The sequence below is a fragment of the Oenanthe melanoleuca genome, chromosome 10 (genome assembly GCF_029582105.1).
Source record: "Oenanthe melanoleuca isolate GR-GAL-2019-014 chromosome 10, OMel1.0, whole genome shotgun sequence".
NCBI lineage: Eukaryota > Metazoa > Chordata > Aves > Passeriformes > Muscicapidae > Oenanthe > Oenanthe melanoleuca.
In genome coordinates, this window is record NC_079344.1 from 19,321,678 (window position 1) to 19,343,252 (window position 21,575).

Sequence of the window (21,575 nt, forward strand, 5' to 3'; positions counted from 1 at the left end):
TGGTGTCTACAATACAGATTTACAGAAGCATTATTTTATATATATCTGCTCAAAGGCAAACATGAAATAGTCTCTTTCACTTTGATGCTTTTCAGACAGAAGTTGGTTTGCAGTAAGACACTGAAAGAGTTTTGGTGTTCTGTCAAAGTGCATTGTCCTTCATTTTAAAATTAACATTGTGTAAATGTTTCATTTAACTTGTTTGCATGACTTCTTTTATGGCACTGTTCCTATATTCATTTACTGTTAGAAAAGTATTATTGTTCTTGATAGTGGGGCAGGTTTTGGCCTGCTTTGTAGATGGATGTTTTATTCTCAGTGGGTGTGTGTGAAGTTAAGACCCTCTCTTTGTGTTGCATGTTACAGAAATCTTTCAATGTTTCCTATCAGCCCGTGAGGTGGCGCGTAGTCGGGAGCGGGACAGGATGGGCTCGGTCACAGGGCCGAGGCTGGACGATGGCCCTGCCCCGACCCAGCAGGAGAGGAGGATCAGCACGGATCTGACAGAAGGGCAGGATGTGTACACTGCTGCCTGCAACTCGGTGATCCACAGATGTGCCCTGCTCATCCTGGGCGTCAGCCCTGTCCTTGAGCAGCTGCAGAAGCCCCGGGAGGAGGGGCAGCTGCAGCAGCCTCCCTCTGCTGCTCCCGAGGGCGTCGGGCTCATGACCAGGTGGGCTTTGCTGACTGCACCCTGCTCAACTCTCTCTGTTCCCTTAGAATTGACTCAACACCTCCAGGCTTCCTCTGAGCATTACTGCAGTTATTTTAGAGGAAAATTTCTGCTGAGAGCAGTGTAATGCTTCTATTGAAAACAGTGATTCTTCTCAATTTTCCTTGGCCATGCTAACTAAACCTGAAGAATTTTGTTTTGTGTGGACCCTATTTAAGTTTCAAAGTTGGGCTTAGTGGTAAATAGTTCGGATCATCAGGTCTACAGATATCATGAGGTATTTGGAAAAATTGTTTATTTTTCCTGTAATTTGTGTTTGGATTTTTTTTTACCGTATTTGTGGTTTTTTGAACTGTACTAATGTCCTATATAATAGTATTAAAAAGATTGTATATGTTTAAAACAAAAGATTCAAAGCCTATTATGACAAAAGTGTTTTCATGATTGATTTTTACAAATATTCCTATCATAGGCATGGGTAATACTTGTTGTTAGGTGTCCTGTTTTGATATTTTAAATTAAGATATTTATGGGAAAGATATTAAGATATTGGAGAGGAAAATTATATATATTCAGTGCCCTTTTATTCTTTTTGCCTCTTTTTGGAAATCTAGTCCCTAAAGCATGGGTGGCTGCCTCTGTCATTGTCAAAATGGCTTTCATCTCCAGCATATCAACTTTAGGATGCATTTTATGGGTGGGTTTTTAATAAGTTCAGTGCTTTTTCACCTGCTTACTCTGTTTCTTGTCTCTCAGCTCAGAGTGTTTCTGTTTACTATGTGTAATACTTACCAAGACTCTAGAGCAATCACCCATCTGAGGTTGTTCAGTTGCCCAGTAAGGCTGTTAAGAAGTAACAAAGTTTGCTAATACCCTTTATAAACATAATTTAAGCCATCAGACCACTCTTTTCTTCTTTAATGTGGTCTTGTGATGTTCTGTGCTAGTCTCCTCCCAAATAAAACTGTGGCACCTGCTACCTTTGGCTATCAACTCTTACCTTTGTGTAATATCAGCTGTTTTTTCCTCTGTGTGTGTGCACCTGAAGCAGGAGTGAAAGTCTCACAGCAGAAAGTCGCTCGATCCATTCAAGCTCAAGCTACAGACTGATGAAGTCAAGAAGTGAATCTGATTTGTCTCAGCCAGAATCAGATGAGGAAGGTTATTCACTGGTAAGTAAACCAGCATGATGTATTTAGAGACTGTCAATAGAACGTTAGATGGGAGGTACAACTGAAACATTTGTTTAGCATCTGAAGCATTTGTAGCATCTGAAACATTTGTTTATTGTGTTTCGGTACATTAATTCATCATTGATAAGGGAAAGCACTAATGGAAAAAAAAATTAAAGTAATTATAGTTTTGTTTACTGTCTCACTTTTATGGGTGAGGGATGAAATATAAATAATGTTATGTACCACATACAATCACTTGAAGAAATGAGGCTTTTATTAATCTTTTGATCTAGAGTGGAAGACGAAATGTTGATTTGGATTTGGCAGCATCACACAGGAAGAGGGGTAAGTTCTGTTGTTTACCTAGTGAATACTGACCTGATAAATGTTAGAGTTTCTTAAGTTAAACTGTGTTTGCAGTTGCCTGCAGTTTACAGTTACATAACAGGTGTTAAAACTGAGCATTTAAAAATAGCATTTAAAATAATTGTTACCTACTGTGTGTTGTGTGAGGTTTTGTTGCTTTGTGGCTTGGTTATAGTATTTCCTTGATTATAACACTTCATTCTGGTTTCTAGAATTGTAGAATTTCTCTTTTGAAGCAAGTGAGGTTTTCTGTTAAGTGAATCAGAAATAGGCATTCTGTTTTCACTCAAGTGACTTCAGGAATGAAAAAATGTGAGAGAAGCTTATGTGGAATGTTCTGTTCTTGTGCTAACTTTTACCATAAAATGTGCTTGAACCTGGAGAACCTGCATTCAGAAGACACTGCTTTACTGCTTTACTTTGCATCCTTTGAACACCAGCAGAAGCAGTGGGGATGATGCAGAATCTGTCTGAGAATCACAGCTCAGGTCTGCTGTATCTGTAAAAAACATGGGACTATGCAAACAGGAATTAGGTTGAGTTATGATGTTGTGCCTCAGTGCCAGAAGGCTCGATACTGTAGGGTGAGTTAAGAGTTCTGGTTTAAAAGGCTTCATCCTTGAGCAGAGTACTCAGAGGTTTCATACCTTTTAAAGTCTCTTGGAATTGCAAAAGGTGCTATCAGTCGCAGCACCCATTAGATTGCAGTATTTAGGTGAATTGGAAAGAGATACCTTGTCCATGCATAATCAGTTGAAACAGCTGAACAAATAAATGCAGTAGAGCTGCTTTTACTGTGGCAGCAGATAGATCATGGCATTCTCAGGGTTAAAAGATCTATTAGAAGGCCTCTGTCAGCCTCCTGATCTGCTTTGCCATTGCTTTGACACAGAATTCTTTACGTGACATCCTCTATGTCCTAAAAGTAACCTAGGAAATGATCTTGGATGAGGTCTGAGCTACAATGTGTCTCATGGATTGTGGTTCCTGGGCTATTGCTTAGGCCCGTGTTGCTTTGGTCACCAGCCTCAGGAGGTGAGTAATAGTGCAAGAGTAGACTTCATCAAAAGTTTTATTACAGCAAGAAGCTTCTCTGCCAGATCTGAACACTGAGGAGAAACTATAAATACAGTGAATCCATCCAGAACCTAAAAAGAAGCTCAAGCAGCTCATTTGGAAACTGAACCCTGTCACAACACGTAGAGATGCCTGTGTTTTGGTACTGGAAGGCTTCCTTGGGAGTTAGCACACAGTAATGCAAGCTTGTGTGCTTGTGCTGGGTAATACATATGGCAGTTTTGGTTAATAACCAATGCCAGAGTCAGGGAATGCAGGGTGCACTACAGGAAACATTCCTCATTTGTCTGTCGAGGTCAGGAGAAGACCTACAAATACCTGTGTGATAAATGATGGGCTGTTCAGCTCAGTGCTTTTTATGGTCCTTTGTCTCTTGTGACATGTCTATTCTGCGAATCCTAGTTATCTCCTATAACTGAAACATGGCCCAGGGTTTGGTGAGGGCGTAGCTTGCAGCTTTTTTGGATTGTCCACCCCTTCTTGTGTGGCCAGCACAGTGCAGTGCCAGCTGTGGATGTTTGGTGAATCCCCTTCAGTTTTATGTTTATACTTTTGGTGTGCTGTGAGTAATAAAGGGGGTAGTACTATGAATTCCTATGGTCTTGCAGATGAATATGGAAGGAAAAGCATTCCCTTTTAACTTAATGAACGTATTAGCCACTCAGTCCAATCATTATTCTAATTGCCTTTTTAATTGATTCTGTCTATTCAGAAAAAGAACTGGGCTACTCGTACTTCAGCCTGAGGATCCTTTGAGTATCTTTTTCCTTGCTGTTACCCAGTTATTTCTGTATTAGTAACCTTTTCCTTCCATCCCTACAGAAAAAATCTTTTTGAGTAATTTTGTAGTAAGGGATGATGAGCAGCACATTGGTTTTTTTCCCCATGTATCTAAGGCCTTTGGTTTTTCTGTTGTTTAGATTAATATTTTCAGTTTTGCAGATCCAGAGGGTGTGCTGCAGATGTTGTAGGTGTTGTGTGCAGTGCCTGTGGGGTCTGTGCACCACGTTAGGTACACAGCAGTAAGGAAAGCACAGCCTGCAGGGCAGTCACAAAGGTGCGCATCAGTGAGAGTCCTCACTCCGGACTTGTCATCGCCTCCAGCTGAACTCCCTGAATTCCAGTATATTGTGTGTACTGCTGTACCTTACTGACACAACTGAGCTGCTCCAAAAAAAGCAGCAACTTAACTGAGATCCAAATGGAATTGAAATGTTTTAGTGTACCTGCAATAATGAATTCTGCCTTTGAAAATTGACAAATTGTGCTTAAGGAAGGGACTTGAACATACAAAAATACATACATGAATGCATACAGCTGTGCTACAAGGGATTATTGCTTTTTTCCTTGAAGCTGGAGAATTTGGAAAGACTGTTATCCAGGCTGCATTCATGCCGTACTAGAATAAATATCTTTTCCACGTACCTTGCTTCTTGGTATATTGTATTGATTTAGATGAGACTGGTCGTTTAAGTCAGAATAATATGAGGCAGAGATTTTATGAGTATGTTACCTTCTGTTTCAAATGTCTATTTTTGTCTTCTGGTTCTTGTGTGGTGTAGTGTATTTACTCCTTTTTGGCCACTTGAGCCCCAGAAAAAAGAAGAGCTTCAAGCAAGTAACTGATGGCATGTTTATTTTTTGTTTCTATAGCTTCCCTACATATTTTTTGTTTTATAAAGTGTGCATTGCAGCTGTGCCACATTCATTTAGAAAACTCATTATTCCAAGCTGGCTTATAAGGACAAGTAAACTTTTTGTTTTACTGTAAGCTTCAGGTTTATTGGTCTGTGCAGCTCTGTTCATGTGATTGCAGAGGCTTCTGGAAGCACTGTGCTGCAATCACTTCTGTGTGATTGGTGTTACACAGAACCAGGCTGAGCTCCAATGTAGTTCAAATCATACATTTGGTTCTTCTGCTGGTACATAATATCTTCAAGAGGGAAAATATTGCTTTCAGATCTCTTGCCTTAATGGTTAAAGATTTTTAGTTCTGAGATATGCTCCTTTGATTTCTGAAATATTTGTGTTTGAACTGTTTCCTTTCAATTATAACTTCTATTGTTTTACATTTAATCTGTAACTCGTAATCATTGCACCAAATTAGAAACAATTTTACATTGGTCTTATATTTAAGCATTCTTGCATTTTGTACTGAAACAATTAGCTAAGACCTCATTGTCTCTTCAAATATCAAATGATTTAGAGTTTTATTCATACATGGTTGGGTTTCTTATAAGGTTTGTTGCCTATCAAAACTAAATTTTCTCCTGATATTCTGTAAACTCGTTAAAGATTTCCTTTAGCTTGTGTTGTAAGCCCCTGGACTGGATTTTGTCTCTTCAAATACTTTGATGCTGTGCAGTGGCATGGTGCAATGTGGGGCAGTGGAGGGGAGGCAGCTGAAGTCTCGTGGGCTGCCTTGAGCTCTCCTGCTTTTCAAAGGCTGGAGGGCTCTTGGGGCTTTTGGAAAGAGCTCTTGTGTGCAGGCAGTGTTTTGTGCACTTGGAAATGGTTTGGCTGTGCTTCCTTTGGGTAATCTGAGGCTTCATTTATCCTCTTCTCTGGGTTCTGTTCACCATCCACTTGCCAGGAAACCAAGAATTTTAGCACCTCTTTGTTCAGTTCTGTCTTATTTATCTTATTTCTCACTGGCCACTTCCCCATGTAGCTTGGATTTTAAAGGAAAGCTTTAAAGCAACTAATCTAAGACTTGATGTTAAAATTAGAATAAGCTGATCTGTTGTTTGTTTTATATATTAATGCTATATTAATATATTAATATTAATTCTAAACAGAATTTCTTTAAATTTCTTCATAGTAAACATGACCAAACCACGTAGTCTTACTGTGTTACATAAAGCAGCAGAGATTAGGAAATTAACACTTTGAAAAGAAGTGTTTTAATATGATCTTTACATTATCCAAAATAAACTTAAGTCTGTATGACCAAAGTACTCTGATGTTTCTTTCTGAGGCCATAGCAGTCTGCTTAATAGCAAGTGTAAGGAATACTATGGAAATTCACTGAAAACCAAACGAGAAATGAAAGCTTGCATAATCTGTAGTCCTGACAATTAAATTTTTAGCAACTAAGTGAAGGTAACCTGACTGACAAAAGAGAAGCAAAATTTCACAGTATTTTGAATTTGTAAATTGCATGAAGGTGCTAATTGTGACCTGCAGGTGCTGACTCATTGGCAGAATAACAGCATTTTGCCTTTACTTCCAGAAGAAAGTTACGTAGGTTGCTAGGAAAGTCAGCCCAAGTTCAAAAACCTCTGTGTCTGTTTTTGCTTGTTGCTATGAGCAGCTGCTGTAGGCAGTGTTTAAAGGAGGCCCTGAAATTTGGATCTGGCTGCTACCATTGGAACTCAGCCATACTTATTAAAGCAAGCTTTGGAGAGATGACTTCCTATGAATTTGTGTGACTTTCCCTGAAAATGCACGTTTAATAATGTTTGAAGCTGATACCCTGCAGAAAGATGTTTAAAACTGAAGTAATATGCATTTGTGAGCAGGTTGTGATTCTCCAATTATAACTTACTGTATACAAGGTAGATAAATATTTAGACATTTTTGTACATTTTGTAAATAATCCAAATTAAAATTTCAAAGCGAGTTTAAACAAAGTTTAGGTTTGCACAGAGGTCCCTAGACACCGTCTGTCTGTAGAGACAGGAAGTTCCTCTGAGCAGGATGTGCCCTCTAATAATCCTTTGTATGGCACCTAGTGGGCAAACAGCACTTACAAAAGGAGGCAAATACTGACTGATGCCTATGAATTAACTGCTAAGGAAGTTATGACTTGAGTGGCATGGCACGTTTGTGCTGGGGAGGGAGCTCTAGCAAAACTCACTTGGAAATGAGATCAAACCTATGGTGATAAATTCCAGTGCTGCAGGCTGATGATTGATTCTCATTTGAAGAAGTCCATTTATTAGTGGCAGTAAAGTTTCAGGTAATGACATGCTGATGATAGGAAATTCTTGAAAATAGCCTTGTGAAACTGCCAGATGACAGAAATGTACGTTTACTCTAGGTAGTGTTTAATGCACATGTATCTATCTTGAGTCAAAGTAAATGTTCTCTGTTAGTCCAAAAAATTTTCTCTTCTCCTCTGCAGTTATGAATTCTGTAAATATTTCATTCAAAATAACTGGGCTTATTCAAAATAATCGTGCTTTTTCAAAATTATGAAATACAGTGTGTCCTGGTGTTACAGATAAAAACAAGATCGAGCCGAATTAAATATGATAAAAATAAGCGATATTTATTTTACGACCAAAACATGGTCCTCGATAGCTACAATCAAAAAGGACAATGCCGAGCCCGGGGTTGGCACAATGATTCGAACTCTATCGCTTCGAATCCCCAAATGTTCACAAACCCACTTTAATTAGTCCAGTTTTTATACAGTTATCCTTGCCCCGAGCTGAGGTCTTTGTCTTCTCTTGTCGTTCAGCATATTCATGTAGTTTTCTTTCACCACGTTGAGCTGGACAAAACCATATCCTGGGAGATGATGAATTTTGATGAAGGCAAGTTCAGGTTTACAGGAAGATGGAATGTAACTTGCAGATTTTGGTTTACTGGAAATGGGCATTCAGATGTATTTTTCTTGATGGCTCTGATTACCTTAATTGTGGGTGCTTATCGGGCTCTTATCTTTTGGGTGTTCCCTGGATAGAGCCATCTCCACCGAGGCTACGTATATTGTCCTGCTAAGCCTAGCTCTTCAGCTTTTGTTGGAAGTTAGTGTTGCGAATAAGCAATCCCTGTTCCTCCCTTTGCAGCTTCGGTTTTTAAGTTTTTTATTACTTCACTCATACAGACATTGCTTATTCTACATTAATTTACAACTTTACACAAATTACATTATATTAAATATTACACTGGTTTGAAGGACAGGTGTCTGCCGATGAAGGCAGAAGTTTTCCTTTGAAACAGAGACTTTAATTCCACTCCCTCCAAGTATTTTAAATGTTTGAATCAAGGACTCTGAGGCAGAGATAAGGGGATAGGAATAACAGCTCTTTTACTAATATATCTAACCGTACAAGCAGAAACAACAGCAGTTGTTAAAATTACCAGCAAGACAGAACAGATAACTCTGTTCCAGTCCTTTCTTTAGCTGCAGGCACACTCTCTCTCGGCAGGAGCGGAGGCGGGAGGGGGCGGCTGCGGCCGCGCCGGTCTCGGGTGGGAGCGGCTGGAGCGGGCAGCTCCTCGCTCACCGTTGGTGTCCGGGTGATTCGCTGTGTCCGCAGAGGCAGGAGGCTGTAGCGGGGGCAGGTGATCGCAGAGGGTCTGGCTCTCCTGCCTTTGGCCGTGTGGCTGCAGACGGGGGTCCTCCTCCGAGCTCCCTGGAAACACGAGTCCCCTCCTGAAGCCCAGCTCCCACCTACCCCTTTGTCTAGAGTCGTCAAAGGTCCTGGGTGTGACCCGGCCAGCTCCATTGGCATGATAATGGGAAAAATTCTTTAAATTGGCACAGTAATAGAAAAACACTCAACCCCCAACACAGTGGCTTGATTAAAAGCACAACCACTATTGCTTTATGTTTAAACCTCAAAGTAAATATCCAAGTGCCTAAGCTGTGCTGGTAGAAAATCTTTTCTTTACTGTTTTGTCATTTAGCTGCAAAGCATTTTTATTCAGTGTTCTATCTTTAAGTTGGGCAGTTTGAGTGGCTTCCTTTTGTTTTTTCACGTGGCAGCTTGTTGCAATAGTGCTTAACATTTAAATGAAGTTCAGCCTGTTCTTTAAGGAAGTTGCTGTAAATTTAAGTCAAATGTTTCGCTCTAAGCTGCTTAATGCATGGTATAAATAACATGAATATTCATTTTCCACGTGTGTCAGTAGCAGCAGCTCAGCCTTTACCTACTCCCAAAATGTGTTAACCTGAACTGGAGCTGATGAGACTTCCCTGTGTGTATCTTTAGGAGCAATGCACAGTCAGATGGAATCTCTGAGTGACTCCTGGGTTCGCCTGAAGCACAGCAGAGATTGGCTGTACACATCCTCCTACTCGTTTGTTGAGTCCGATTTTGATCTCTCAAGATCCTTTGGAGTTCATACTCTGATAGAAAACGCTGTCAGTTTTGTAAGTGGAGATGTGGGAAACTCCCCAGGATTTAAGGAACCGGAGGAAAGTATGTCCACCAGTCCACAAGCATCAATAATTGCAATGGAGCAGCAGCAGCTGAGGGCTGAGGTAAATTTCAGTTGAACAGTTCTTAGTCTTCATACATTATGCTTACTATAGGAATTTGTTTTGAAAGAGTGTCCAAATTGGTTCTATTTAAGTAATTTTTCCTTCTTTTCTGTTAAATATCTTAACTGGAGCTGGGAACGTTATATGAACAAACTCTAAAACAAAACCGGAAGTGTTCCCTTTTTTAAAAAAATACGTGAAGGAGAAAACAGTGACCTCTTTCATCCTTGCTGATCCAATTTTCTTTTCTAGGAGTACTGGCTACTTACTCAATATTGTCTTTCACCTGCCTTTATTTTTAGCTCCGTCTGGAAGCACTTCATCAGATTCTGGTGCTTCTGTCAGGAATGGAGGAGAAAGGCTGTGTGCCATTAATGGGGAGCCGCCAAGTGCCAGGATTTCAGTCTTCTTCCCTGCTCACTTCTGTTAGACTGCAGTTTCTTGCAGGCTGCTTTGGCCTGGGCACTGTAGGACATGCAGGGGCCAAAGGAGAGAGTGTGAGATTGCATCACTACCAGGTGTGTACTGCAGCACTTTCTGCTCTTTCAATAAGCCAGTCATAAAAATGGCTCAATTTCTAACATATTTCTTTGTTTATTTGGCCCAGGATGGTATCAGAGCAGCCAAGAGGAGTATTCAAATTGAAATCCAGGTGGCTGTGCACAAAATTTACCAGCAATTATCTGCTACGTTAGAAAGAGCTCTGCAATCTAATAAGCATCACATAGGTAAGTGAAAAGCAGATTTGCAAACCAGATGTTCTCTAATGTACAGTAGAACCACTTGCATGTTTTCCAAGGCAGACTTTGATATTAGTGACCATGTTAGATATTAGAATTCACTGAATTACCTATCTGACTTCATTCTTACCTTGCGTCATTTTGGTGTTTCACTTCAAGAAACAATGTGAAACAAGTACAAAATGAAGTATTTCACCCAGTTATCCTTACCTTAGAGAGAAGATTCTGGTTTGAGATTTAACCTCAGAACATTTATATCACAAACTAGATCTGCCTGCTACTCTTTCTTGGACAATTTTGACACAGAGTTACATTGAGTTGAAGAAGAACGAAATGGTTCATCAGATAGACTTACTCGAAGTGTCTGACAAGACTCACTTTTTCTTTGATTATTTAATTAATTCAGTTATATTTAAAAATAAACTGCTGATCTTTTGTCTTAGTATTCTTACTCTGAACATCTTGCTAATGAAAAACAACTTTATTTTAACCTTAGAGGCACAGCAGCGTCTCCTGTTGGTGACAGTCTTTGCTCTCAGTGTGCACTACCAGCCTGTGGATGTCTCCTTGGCCATTTCCACGGGGCTGCTGAATGTGCTGTCCCAGCTGTGTGGCACAGACACCATGCTGGGACAGCCCCTGCAGCTGCTGCCCAAAACTGGCATTTCTCAGCTCAGCACAGCTTTGAAAGTAGCCAGCACAAGGCTACTGCAGATCCTGGCTATCACCACAGGGTGAGTGTCCCTTGCTTTTGGGAAACTTCATCACTGAGCTTGTCAGCACCCTTGAAAAATGCTTTGGGAGCTCTCATTAGGACAGTAAGTGTTGCTCAGAAATGCAGAAGTGAAGTGGGCAGGGCAAAGAGCAGTCACCTTATTCAAAAGAATGATGAATGTAAGGCTAACAGATATTTTTCAGCTGTGAGTGTTTGAAGTTGAATAGTCACAACTTTGTGGTCTGTAAACATTGTATTCTGGTAATCCCCACTTTGCTACTTCAGCTTTGTGTGAAGGTGCGTTCAGTTGATGTGATAAGACTTTGTGTTGCTGTGTAAAAACAATGCTGATAATGTGGCAGTTCCTCAGCAGGACATTGTTCTTCCCAGAATATGAAATAATTTTCTGAGCTATAGTGGTCTCTGCTAGACCATGGGACAGCATGCAAAGTCCTAGCAATGCTTAAGTATTTAGTTTTACTCAGTAGAGAGCACACCAGTGGAGAAAATATTTTCTAGTTAAAGCGTGAGTATGGTTTGATATTCAGTACATGCATCTTCCTTCCAGTCTTTGTATAACACGTTGCATTTACCTGCCAAATCTGTTATGTAAAAAAAGCCCAATAATCCTACACCAAAAAAATCCCCCATAGAAACAGCACCCCATCTTTAGAAATTGCAGTGGAATTAGGATTAACAGAGTTGTTCCTTTTTTCCCTAGAAGATACTGAAAATGTATCCTTTGACTCCTAAGATTAGGCTGTTTTAATTTGTTTTAAAAACAGACTTAAAATAATGAAGAGAATCTAAGCCTGTAGTGGGGAATGGGGAAAAGTAACCTGCTGCAATTATTGTTCCTTGGACCAGCTCTCAAGTACTCTTTCTTTGTGTGTTTGTACAGAACCTATGCAGATAAACTGAGCCCAAAGGTGGTGCAGTCCTTGCTGGATTTATTATGCAGCCAGCTGAAGAACTTACTGTCCCAAGCTGGTGTGATGCTGATGGCCTCCTTTGGAGAAGAGGAAGGGGAGGAAGGTGAAGTGGAATCAAAAAAGGCAGATTCAAATGGGGATAATGAGAAGAGAGACTTCAGAGGTAATCATCTTACATAATTTCTGTTACAATTCTAAAATGCCAGGAGATGTAATAGAAGAAACCACTGAATGCTGAGGTCTTTATCCATTCTATTGTATTTTTGGTATATTGTTTTTTATTGGGTCATTTTTAATTTTGTAAATTAGATTAAGGTTATCAAATGATTTTGTGCTCAGTTCAGATTTATATAAAATTGATCCACAAAGATGCCAGGATAGGAACAGGCTGAGAATAGGAATTACTTCACTGGGTTTGGAATTAGGAAGAGAATACGGTTTTTCTTGAAAAATGAGTTGGTGGTTGTTGTGTTTTTCATAAATGTGGTCGTAGGAATTATGGAAATTTCAAACTACAGATAAATACAGATGTTTTCTGAAAATTACTGTGTTTGCTTTGTGTTATGCAGTTTTGCAGTGCAAGTGGATGGCAGGAAGGTGACACTACTGTGTCATATGGAAAAATCTGCAAAAAAAGATTTTATGAAATACTGGTATCCTCACATAGCTTGCAGTGCCTTGATGAGCATTTTGAATTTTGGTGGAAATTGTATGTGAAGAATTTTTAATTGTAGCTTGGTCTTAAATGTACATATGTTTTTGTTCATGCTTTTAACTGTCTTCACTTATAAACAATTCAGTGTCTGACGAATTAGTAAGATAATTAGTCAGGAATTAGAATATGAGGTCTTCCCACAGAGGTCTCCCTCCCTTACCCTGACCCACAAAAGTTTAATGTCATTTTCTCTCAGTGTCTTGCTGAGGAGCAGGAGTGAGAGCACAGCTTGGTGGGCACCTGCCAGCCTGCCACCACGTAATAACTGATCATTGCACTTTTACCTGCAGAGCAGGTTGTGCCCAGTAACCAGGTGTCCAAGTTTAGGACAAAACTGGGGGAAAGCCTCCAAAGGAGCCCCCCAGAATAAACCCCCTCACAATTCACCCCCCCACTGGGCTCAGAGAGAATTTTACTCGGGGGGAAAAGTGGAAAAAACTTGTTTATTAACAAACACAAGAAAAAACACTTCCCAGCAACAGGAAAGTACAATCCCAGATGACAAAAGAAATGTTTTCACCGAAGTGAGAGACGGTCGCTGCTGGGAAGGGCGAGAAGCTTCTTGGGCAGGCTCCAGAGGCAGTCTCTGATGTCCAGGTCCCGTCCGGAGCCGGTACAAATCTTGGAGCTGAAGGAGAGAAGGGGGAGGGGAAGGCAGCAGCCGGGGCAGAGCCGGGGCAGCAGCAGTGGGGCAGAAGCAGTAGGGCAGAAGCAGCGGGGCAGAAGCAGCGGCCGGGGTAGCTAGCAAGCGCGCAGCAAGCAGCAAGCAGCAGCCGGGCAGCAGCAGCAAGCCAAGCAGCCCAGCCCCGGGGCACCACTCCCCTCGGCGGGGGGAAAGGGCACCGGCGGCAGCTCCATGCAGACAGAGAGGTGTGGGGGCGGGAGAGGAGCAGACACAACACCAACCCAGAACATTCCACCCCTTATCCCACATCGTGAACGTTACACACGATTGGGATATACACTCACTAACTACAACGTAAAAGCTTTCTTCCGACTTGCTCAAACCTTCATCACTTACACATTTCCTCTCATTTCACTTACTCAGACCTTCAACACTTACATATGTCTTTCTGTCTCATCCTACAATCAGTTCTCCCTGTGGTACACACCGTGTTGTTCCATCTTCCTGCATTATCCACCACGTGCATCCTGGTCCTTGAGCAAAGACAATCCCACGAATGGGTTTGCCTGTACTCGAGGCAGGATTAACCCATACTGCCTTTCCTAACAGACCTCTAACATGGGCCACTGGGACTTTATCTCCATCCACTGTATTAAGGGAGTCAGACTGGGCAGGACCTGCTCGGTTGATGGAATCTCTGGTGTTAACTAACCAAGTAGCCTTTGCTAGATGTTGTTCCCAGTTCTTAAAAGACCCCCCACCCAATGCCTTCAAGGTGGTTTTCAGTAATCCATTGTACCTTTCCACTTTACCTGCAGCTGGTGCATGGTAAGGGATGTGGTACACCCATTCAATACCGTGTTCTCTAGCCCAGGTGTTAATGAGATTGTTCTTAAAATGAGTCCCATTGTCTGACTCGATTCTCTCAGGGGTGCCATGCCTCCACAGGACCTGCTTTTCCAGGCCCAGGATGGTGTTGCGGGCTGTAGCATGAGACACTGGGTACGTCTCTAACCATCCAGTTGTGGCTTCCACCATGGTCAGGACATAGCGCTTGCCCTGGCAGGTCTGAGGCAGTGTGATGTAATCAATCTGCCAGGCCTCCCCATACTTATACTTAGACCACCGCCCCCCATACCAGAGGGGCTTCACCCGCTTGGCCTGCTTGATGGCAGCGCACGTGTCACAGTCATGGATAACCTGGGTAATACTGTCCATGGTTAGATCCACCCCTCGGTCTCGTGCCCACTTATAGGTGGCATCTCTGCCCTGATGACCCGAGGCATCATGGGCCCATCAAGCTAGGAACAGTTCTCCCTTGTGTTCCCAATCTAAGTCTATCTTCGACACCCCTATCCTTGCAGCTTGATCTACTTGCTGATTATGTTGCTGCTCCTCATTGGCTCTCTTTCTGGGGATATGGGCGTCTACATGGCGAACTTTCACAGGTGGTTTCTCTAATCGAGTAGCGATGTCTTTCCACTCTTCAGCAGCCCAAATTGGTTTTCCTCTGCGCTGCCAGTTCACCTCTTTCCATTTCTTCAACCATCCCCACAGAGCATTGGCTACAACCCAGGAATCGGTGTATAAATAGAGTTTCGGCCATTTCTCTCTCTCTGCGATGTTAAGGGCCAGTTGGACGGCTTTGAGTTCAGCAAATTGACTAGATCCACCCTCTCCTTCAGTGGCCTCTGCAACCCGTCGTGTGGGGCTCCATACAGCTGCTTTCCATCTCCGGTTCATCCCCACGACGCGACAGGAGCCATCAGTGAATAGAGCATAGCGTGTTTCCTCTGCCGGTAGCTCGTTGTATGGTGGAGCTTCTTCAGCCCGTGTCACTGGTTCTTGTTCTTCATCCGCGACACTGAAACTTTCACCTTTGGGCCAGTTTATAATTATTTCTAGAGTCCCAGGACAATTTAGTTTCCCGATTCTGGCACGCTGAGTGATGAGGGCTATCCACTTGCTCCACGTGGCACTGGTGGCATGGTGGGTTGAGGGAGCCTTTCCGCTGAACATCCACCCCAGCACTGGCAGTCGGGGTGCCAGGAGAAGCTGTGCTTCCATACCAATGACTTCTGAAGCGGCTTGGACTCCCTCATAGGTGGCCAAAATTTCCTTCTCCGTTGGGGTGTAATTGCCCTCAGACCCTCTGTAACTTCTGCTCCAAAATCCCAGGGGTCGGCCTCGGGTTTCACCAGGCACCTTCTGCCACAGGCTCCAGGACAGACCATGGTTCCCAGCTGCAGAGTACAGTACATTCTTTACATCTGGTCCTGTCCTGACTGGGCCAAGAGCTACCACATGGGCAATCTCCTGTTTAATCTGGGCGAAAGCTTGCTGTTGTTCAGGGCCCCAGTGGAAATCGTTCTTCTTGCGAGTGACCTGGTAGAGAGGGCTCACAATTTGGCTGTACTCGGGGATGTGCATTCTCCAAAAGCCTATGGCACCTAGGAAAGCTTGTGTCTCCTTCTTGTTAGTAGGTGGGGACATAGCTGTAATTTTCTTAATGACATCAGTAGGAATCTGACGCCGTCCATCTTGCCACTTCACTCCCAGGAACTGGATCTCACGTGCAGGTCCCTTAACCTTACTCTTCTTGATGGCGAAGCCGGCTTCCAGGAGGATTTGGATAATTTTCTCTCCTTTCTCAAACACTTCTGCTGCTGTGTTCCCCCATACGATGATGTCATCAATATATTGTAGATGTTCCGGAGCCTCACCCTTTTCCAGTGCAGCCTGGATCAGTCCATGACAGATGGTGGGACTGCGTTTCCACCCCTGGGGCAGTCGGTTCCAGGTGTACTGCACGCCCCTCCAGGTGAAAGCAAACTGAGGTCTGCACTCTGCGGCCAGAGGAATGGAGAAAAACGCATTGGCGATGTCAATGGTGGCATACCACCTTGCTGCCTTGGACTCCAGCTCGTACTGCAGCTCCAGCATGTCCGGCACGGCAGCGCTCAGCGGTGGAGTCACTTCATTCAAGGCACGATAGTCCACAGTTAGTCTCCATTCTCCATTAGATTTTCGCACAGGCCAGATGGGGCTGTTGAAGGGTGAGTGGGTTTTGCTCACCACCCGTTGGCTCTCCAGCTCACGGATCATCTTGTGAATGGGGATCACAGCATCTCGAGTCGTCCTATATTGCCGGCGATGTACTATTGAAGTGGCAATTGGTACTCGTTGCTCTTCTCCTTTCAGAAGTCCTACTGTAATGGGATTCTCAGCTAGTCCAGGCAGGGTGTTCAATTGCCGGATGTGTTCTGCCATTACAGCCGCTATCCCGAATGCCCACTTAAGGCCTTTTGGGTCCTTAAAATACCCGCTCCGAAGGTAATCTATGCCCAAAATGCATGGGGCCTCTGGACCAGTCACCACAAGATGTTTCTTCCATTCCCTTCCAGTTAAACTCACTTCAGCTTCCACCAGGGTGAAGCCCTGCGAGCCACCTGTTACACCAGCGATGGAAACGGATTCTTCCCCCACATATCTTGATGGAATTATCGTACATTGGGCACCTGTGTCAACTAAAGCTTGGTACTTCTGTGGTTTCGATGTGCCAGGCCACCGAATCCACACAGTCCAAAAGACACGATTTTCCCTCGCCTCACCCTGGCTAGAGGCAGGGCCCCTCTAAGCCTGTTTATCTTTCTTCCCTGGGGCATGCATCTTAGAAGTTCCTTCGAGAGGGTCAGACATGTCATTATCACCATCATATTTGGCACTTTGGGTATGGGCAACAGGAGCGGCTCTCCTTCAGATGGAACTTCCTCTTTCAATCTTGCCTTCCTTCAAATCCCTCACCCGTCGTGCCAGAGCAGCCGTAGGCTTTCCATCCCACCTCCTCATGTTCTCTCCAGAATCCTGCAAGAAAAACCATAGCTCGGCCCGGGGAGTGTACCTCCTCTCCCCATCGGGAGAACGTCTACGTTGGGTGCCAGGACGTCTAATTTGCACAGCTGAAATTTGGAGGAGGTCCTCCTTAATTTCCTCCCTGAGCCTCTTACGATTTTCCTCTATCTTGTCCTCTAAGTTCTGCAAGCGTGTTTCCACGGTGGCGATTCTGGCATGGGTTGGGCCATGCACAGCATCCGCGTATGCCCAGAGCTTCTTCGCCATGTCCAGCACCGTTTCATAGATCTCTTCCCGCTTCATTATTGCCAAAGCAGACGCATATTCAGATGGCCCGAGTCGCACCAGCTTTCTCCACATTACAGATGTGCATGGTACCAGGTCTGGGTTCCTAGTTGTTATATCATCTGAAAAAATAATCTCTGCTACTGCCATCTCCCTCAGACGTTGGATCCCTTGCTCTATGGTTTTCCACTTGGTCTGCTGCATATACAGGTCATCGGCACACAGATATCTTTGTGCTACGCTGTCTAAAACACGTGCCCAGAGGCTTTGAGGGTTAGCCTCCCTCATCATACCTTGATCGATGACCGGATCATGAGACAGGGATCCCAGGTTTCTCACTTCAGTGCCATCTAAGATGGTAGCCTCGCCTGCCGCATCCCAAAGCCGGACCAGCCAACTAATTATGGATTCATCAGGCTGTCTTGTATAATCCTTTCTTAAACCACAAAGATCTTTTAGGGACAGGGACTCATTATTAGTTTCTGATCTCACACCAGTTGTTTTAACTCTTGATTTTACATCAGGAGGTGTTGAAGGTCCTTCTCCTGCATCCTCATCATCATCCTCCACTGGCCGATCGGTCTTCTTGGTGCACTTCCCACTCCTTGTACTGGTAGCCACAGCCATTGGTTGAAGCTTGCTTTCTAATTTCGTCCCTGTCCTCGAACCTGGGGTGTTAACTACAGCCTGAGTAGCTGGCATAGTAGCTATGTTATCTCCCTGTTCCCTTTCCTTTGTTTGTTGTTCTCCACTATCTAACAGGGTACGATAAGCATACGCCAGAGCCCAGCTCACTGCAGTGATCTTTTTTTCCCTGGAGTTATTGTGGCATTTCTCTTTCAAATATTTTACCACCTCAGCCGGGTTCTGAATTTGCTCATGTGAAAAGTCCCAAACCATAGGATCAGAAAATTCCTTTAACATCTGGCCCAGTCCTGCCATTTTCCACACCACTCAGGACTCCTCACACTTTGTCCTGCTGCTAAATCAGGAGTCGCACCAGCACCTCTAGAAATCTCAGCCCTGATTTTATATAAACTGTAAACCGTGTAGAGGAAGCTTACAACATTAAACATCAGAAAGATGATCTCTTTAATACTAAAGGAGAACTGCACATAACCTAATAACGATGTAAAAAATTCAGAGGAGACAAAAGGAAGCAAAGGCTGGAAAGCCTCCTCCCCTGCTTCTCCTCTAACAAACTGGATGCATATCCATAACCAGGATCCAGAAGATATCCCTGGAACCGATTCTAGCGTCTTCATAAACCTCTTACAAGCCATTGCAACCAAGCCCAGTCCAATCAATATTTTGGTCATTATCCCTCTAGTATAAAAACTACAAATAAGGGACAGTACTGGAGCTATTTCCGGGCAGGAAAATAACCCCAGAGACCAAAGAGGCATTAAAACCTCAAAAAACCCCAGTATCCAGAACCACATACTGAAATCCATTCCAAACAGCATTATATACAGTTACACAGGTTTTTTCTACTTTCTTCGGTTCCCCGTACGGGCCACCAAATTATTTGTCCAAGTTTAGGACAAAACTGGGGGAAAGCCTCCAAAGGAGCCCCCCAGAATAAACCCCCTCACAATTCATCCCCCCCACTGGGCTCAGAGAGAATTTTACTCGGGGGGAAAAGTGGAAAAAACTTGTTTATTAACAAACACAAGAAAAAACACTTCCCAGCAACAGGAAAGTACAATCCCAGATGACAAAAGAAATGTTTTCACCGAAGTGAGAGACGGTCGCTGCTGGGAAGGGCGAGAAGCTTCTTGGGCAGGCTCCGGAGGCAGTTTCTGATGCTCAGGTCCCGTCCGGAGCCGGTACAGATCTTGGAGCTGAAGGAGAGAAGGGGGAGGGGAAGGCAGCAGCCGGGGCAGAGCCGGGGCAGCAGCAGTGGGGCAGAAGCAGTAGGGCAGAAGCAGCGGGGCAGAAGCAGCGGCCGGGGTAGCTAGCAAGTGCGCAGCAAGCAGCAGCAGCAGCCGGGCAGCAGCAGCAAGCCAAGCAGCCCAGCCCCGGGGCACCACTCCCCTCGGCGGGGGGAAAGGGCACCGGCGGCAGCTCCATGCAGACAGAGAGGTGTGGGGGCGGGAGAGGAGCAGACACAACACCAACCCAGAACACCAGGACTGCCAGTCAAGGTGTAATATTAAGGCTGTAAATGAAAACTTCTGCTTCAACTTCCCAGCTGCCCTCCGAAAGCAGCATGCAGCAGAATTGCACCTGGGAGACTTCCTTGTTTTCCTGCGTAGAGTTGTGTCTTCAAAGGCAATTCAGTCCAAGATGGCATCTCCAAAGTGGACAGAAGTCCTTCTCAACATTGCTTCTCAGAAGTGTTGCTCAGGTATGGTCATGTCAAAACGTGCTCCATGGTTACTTTGCATTTCTGTAGTGCAGTTCCAAACACTGAGCCCTGTTAGAATATGAATTACATCGTGAGTGTTCCTAGTCAATAGTTCAAACCAACTGCAGAACAAGTGTTAACAAATGTTAAGGGGTTAACTCTGGGGCACTGGGGGCAGGGGCAGGCCTGAAGCAAAAGTCGTTTTAAGATTATCGACATGTTGTTCCATCTTCAGGAGTTCCCTTGGTTGGCAATCTGAGGACTAGACTGCTTGCACTTCACGTACTAGAAGCTGTGTTACCTGCTTGTGAATCTGGTGTTGAAGATGATCAGATGGCTCAGGTCTTCATATTTTGTTATAATCTTTCACATTTCCTCAAAAAGTCTCTTAAACTTCTAAATGTTTCATAGCTATTCTAAATAAGTTCATAGCTTTCAAAATCCAAATCAAGCAAGGCTCAGTGTAGTTATTTGTTAATCTAAGAACACTAAATATTTTGATTTTTATACCCACAAAGCAAAGTAAAACAATGTAATGTTGCTGTTGTCCTCATGTTGGAGTTACAGTGACTTGAATTGTGTCCCAATGCCTCAGGTTGTTGAACAGCTGTTCTCACTTCTGTCTGACTGCATGTGGGAGACTCCCATAGCCCAGGCCAAACATGCAATTCAAATAAAGGAGAAAGAACAAGAAATGAAGCTCCAGGTAACAGTGCTTGTGCTTTGTCTTTTGACTGAATGCAGCTGAATTGCATTTACCACACGTTTTGTCCTGTTTCTGGTAGAAGCAAGGAGAGTCTGAGGATGAAGATGAGAATCTTCCCATCCAGGAAGTGTCCTTTGATCCTGAGAAAGCTCAGTGCTGCATAGTGGAAAACGGACAGATTCTGGCTCATGGGAGTGGAGGCAAAGGATATGGCTTAGCATCCACTGGAGTTACTTCTGGGTGTTACCAGTGGAAGGTAGCTTTCATAAATGTGCATTTGTTACCTTCTCTCACATTGTTCTAGAAATGTGCTGTGATTTAATCACAGCAGCTGCCTGTGCTCTTCACTGATGACACGATTCTTGAGTAAATGGCAGTGTGATGTTTATGGTTGGGCTCCATGATCGTAAGAATCTTCTCCAACCTAAATCATTCTGTGATTTTCAGTCCCAAGGGAAAAGTTTGTGGCTGCTTTTGAGTGGTGAGATTTCATTATTTCAACATGCAGATTGGAGACTCTGAATGTGTATTGTTAGAGGTAATGGTACTTGTCCCTAAGGTCCATAGTCAGCATGCATATGCAGTTTTGCAAAACTTACCTACTGAATTACATAGATTTAGGGGTTTGTTTTTTTTTTTTGTAGAAGAACATTTCACAAAGCATGTTGTTTTCCTGCAAAAAGACTGACAAGAACAGTGTTTAATACATCATTTGGAGTGATTTTTAAATGGTTTTACCACATAAACTTACTGTTCTTCTCATTAAAAGCTTCTGTGAAAGCCAGTTAAAAGTAGACATACATATGTATAAGGAAGGTTTTCAGTGCTCTGTGTTACAGTGTGTGTTCCTGACATTTTTCCCTGTGTATTTGTTTTGCTGCCAGTTCTACATTGTGAAGGAGAACCGGGGCAATGAGGGCACTTGTGTGGGAGTGTCTCGCTGGCCCGTGCACGACTTCAACCATCGCACTACCTCAGACATGTGGCTCTACAGAGCCTACAGTGGCAACCTCTACCACAATGGAGAGCAGACTCTGACTCTGTCCAGCTTTACCCAAGGAGATTTCATCACATGTGTGTTAGATATGGAAGCAAGAACTATTTCCTTTGGTAAAAATGGAGAGGTATTTCACATCAATTAGTTTTT

At 43.5% G+C, this 21,575-nt stretch overlaps 1 protein-coding gene across 1 annotated transcript in view; it reads left to right on the forward strand.

Annotated features, from left to right (window-relative positions):
* Nucleotides 1-21,575, forward strand: part of HERC1 (HECT and RLD domain containing E3 ubiquitin protein ligase family member 1) — a 91,224-nt gene that overhangs the window by 34,005 nt on the left and 35,644 nt on the right. The window contains exons 23-35 of the mRNA XM_056499769.1: nucleotides 367-673; nucleotides 1,722-1,845; nucleotides 2,142-2,193; nucleotides 9,237-9,508; nucleotides 9,811-10,026; nucleotides 10,116-10,236; nucleotides 10,745-10,982; nucleotides 11,865-12,058; nucleotides 19,567-19,722; nucleotides 19,958-20,064; nucleotides 20,318-20,428; nucleotides 20,508-20,684; nucleotides 21,313-21,552. Of these exons, the coding sequence (XP_056355744.1) occupies nucleotides 367-673; nucleotides 1,722-1,845; nucleotides 2,142-2,193; nucleotides 9,237-9,508; nucleotides 9,811-10,026; nucleotides 10,116-10,236; nucleotides 10,745-10,982; nucleotides 11,865-12,058; nucleotides 19,567-19,722; nucleotides 19,958-20,064; nucleotides 20,318-20,428; nucleotides 20,508-20,684; nucleotides 21,313-21,552 (2,315 nt within the window). The remainder of the gene's footprint in view (nucleotides 1-366; nucleotides 674-1,721; nucleotides 1,846-2,141; nucleotides 2,194-9,236; nucleotides 9,509-9,810; nucleotides 10,027-10,115; nucleotides 10,237-10,744; nucleotides 10,983-11,864; nucleotides 12,059-19,566; nucleotides 19,723-19,957; nucleotides 20,065-20,317; nucleotides 20,429-20,507; nucleotides 20,685-21,312; nucleotides 21,553-21,575) is intronic.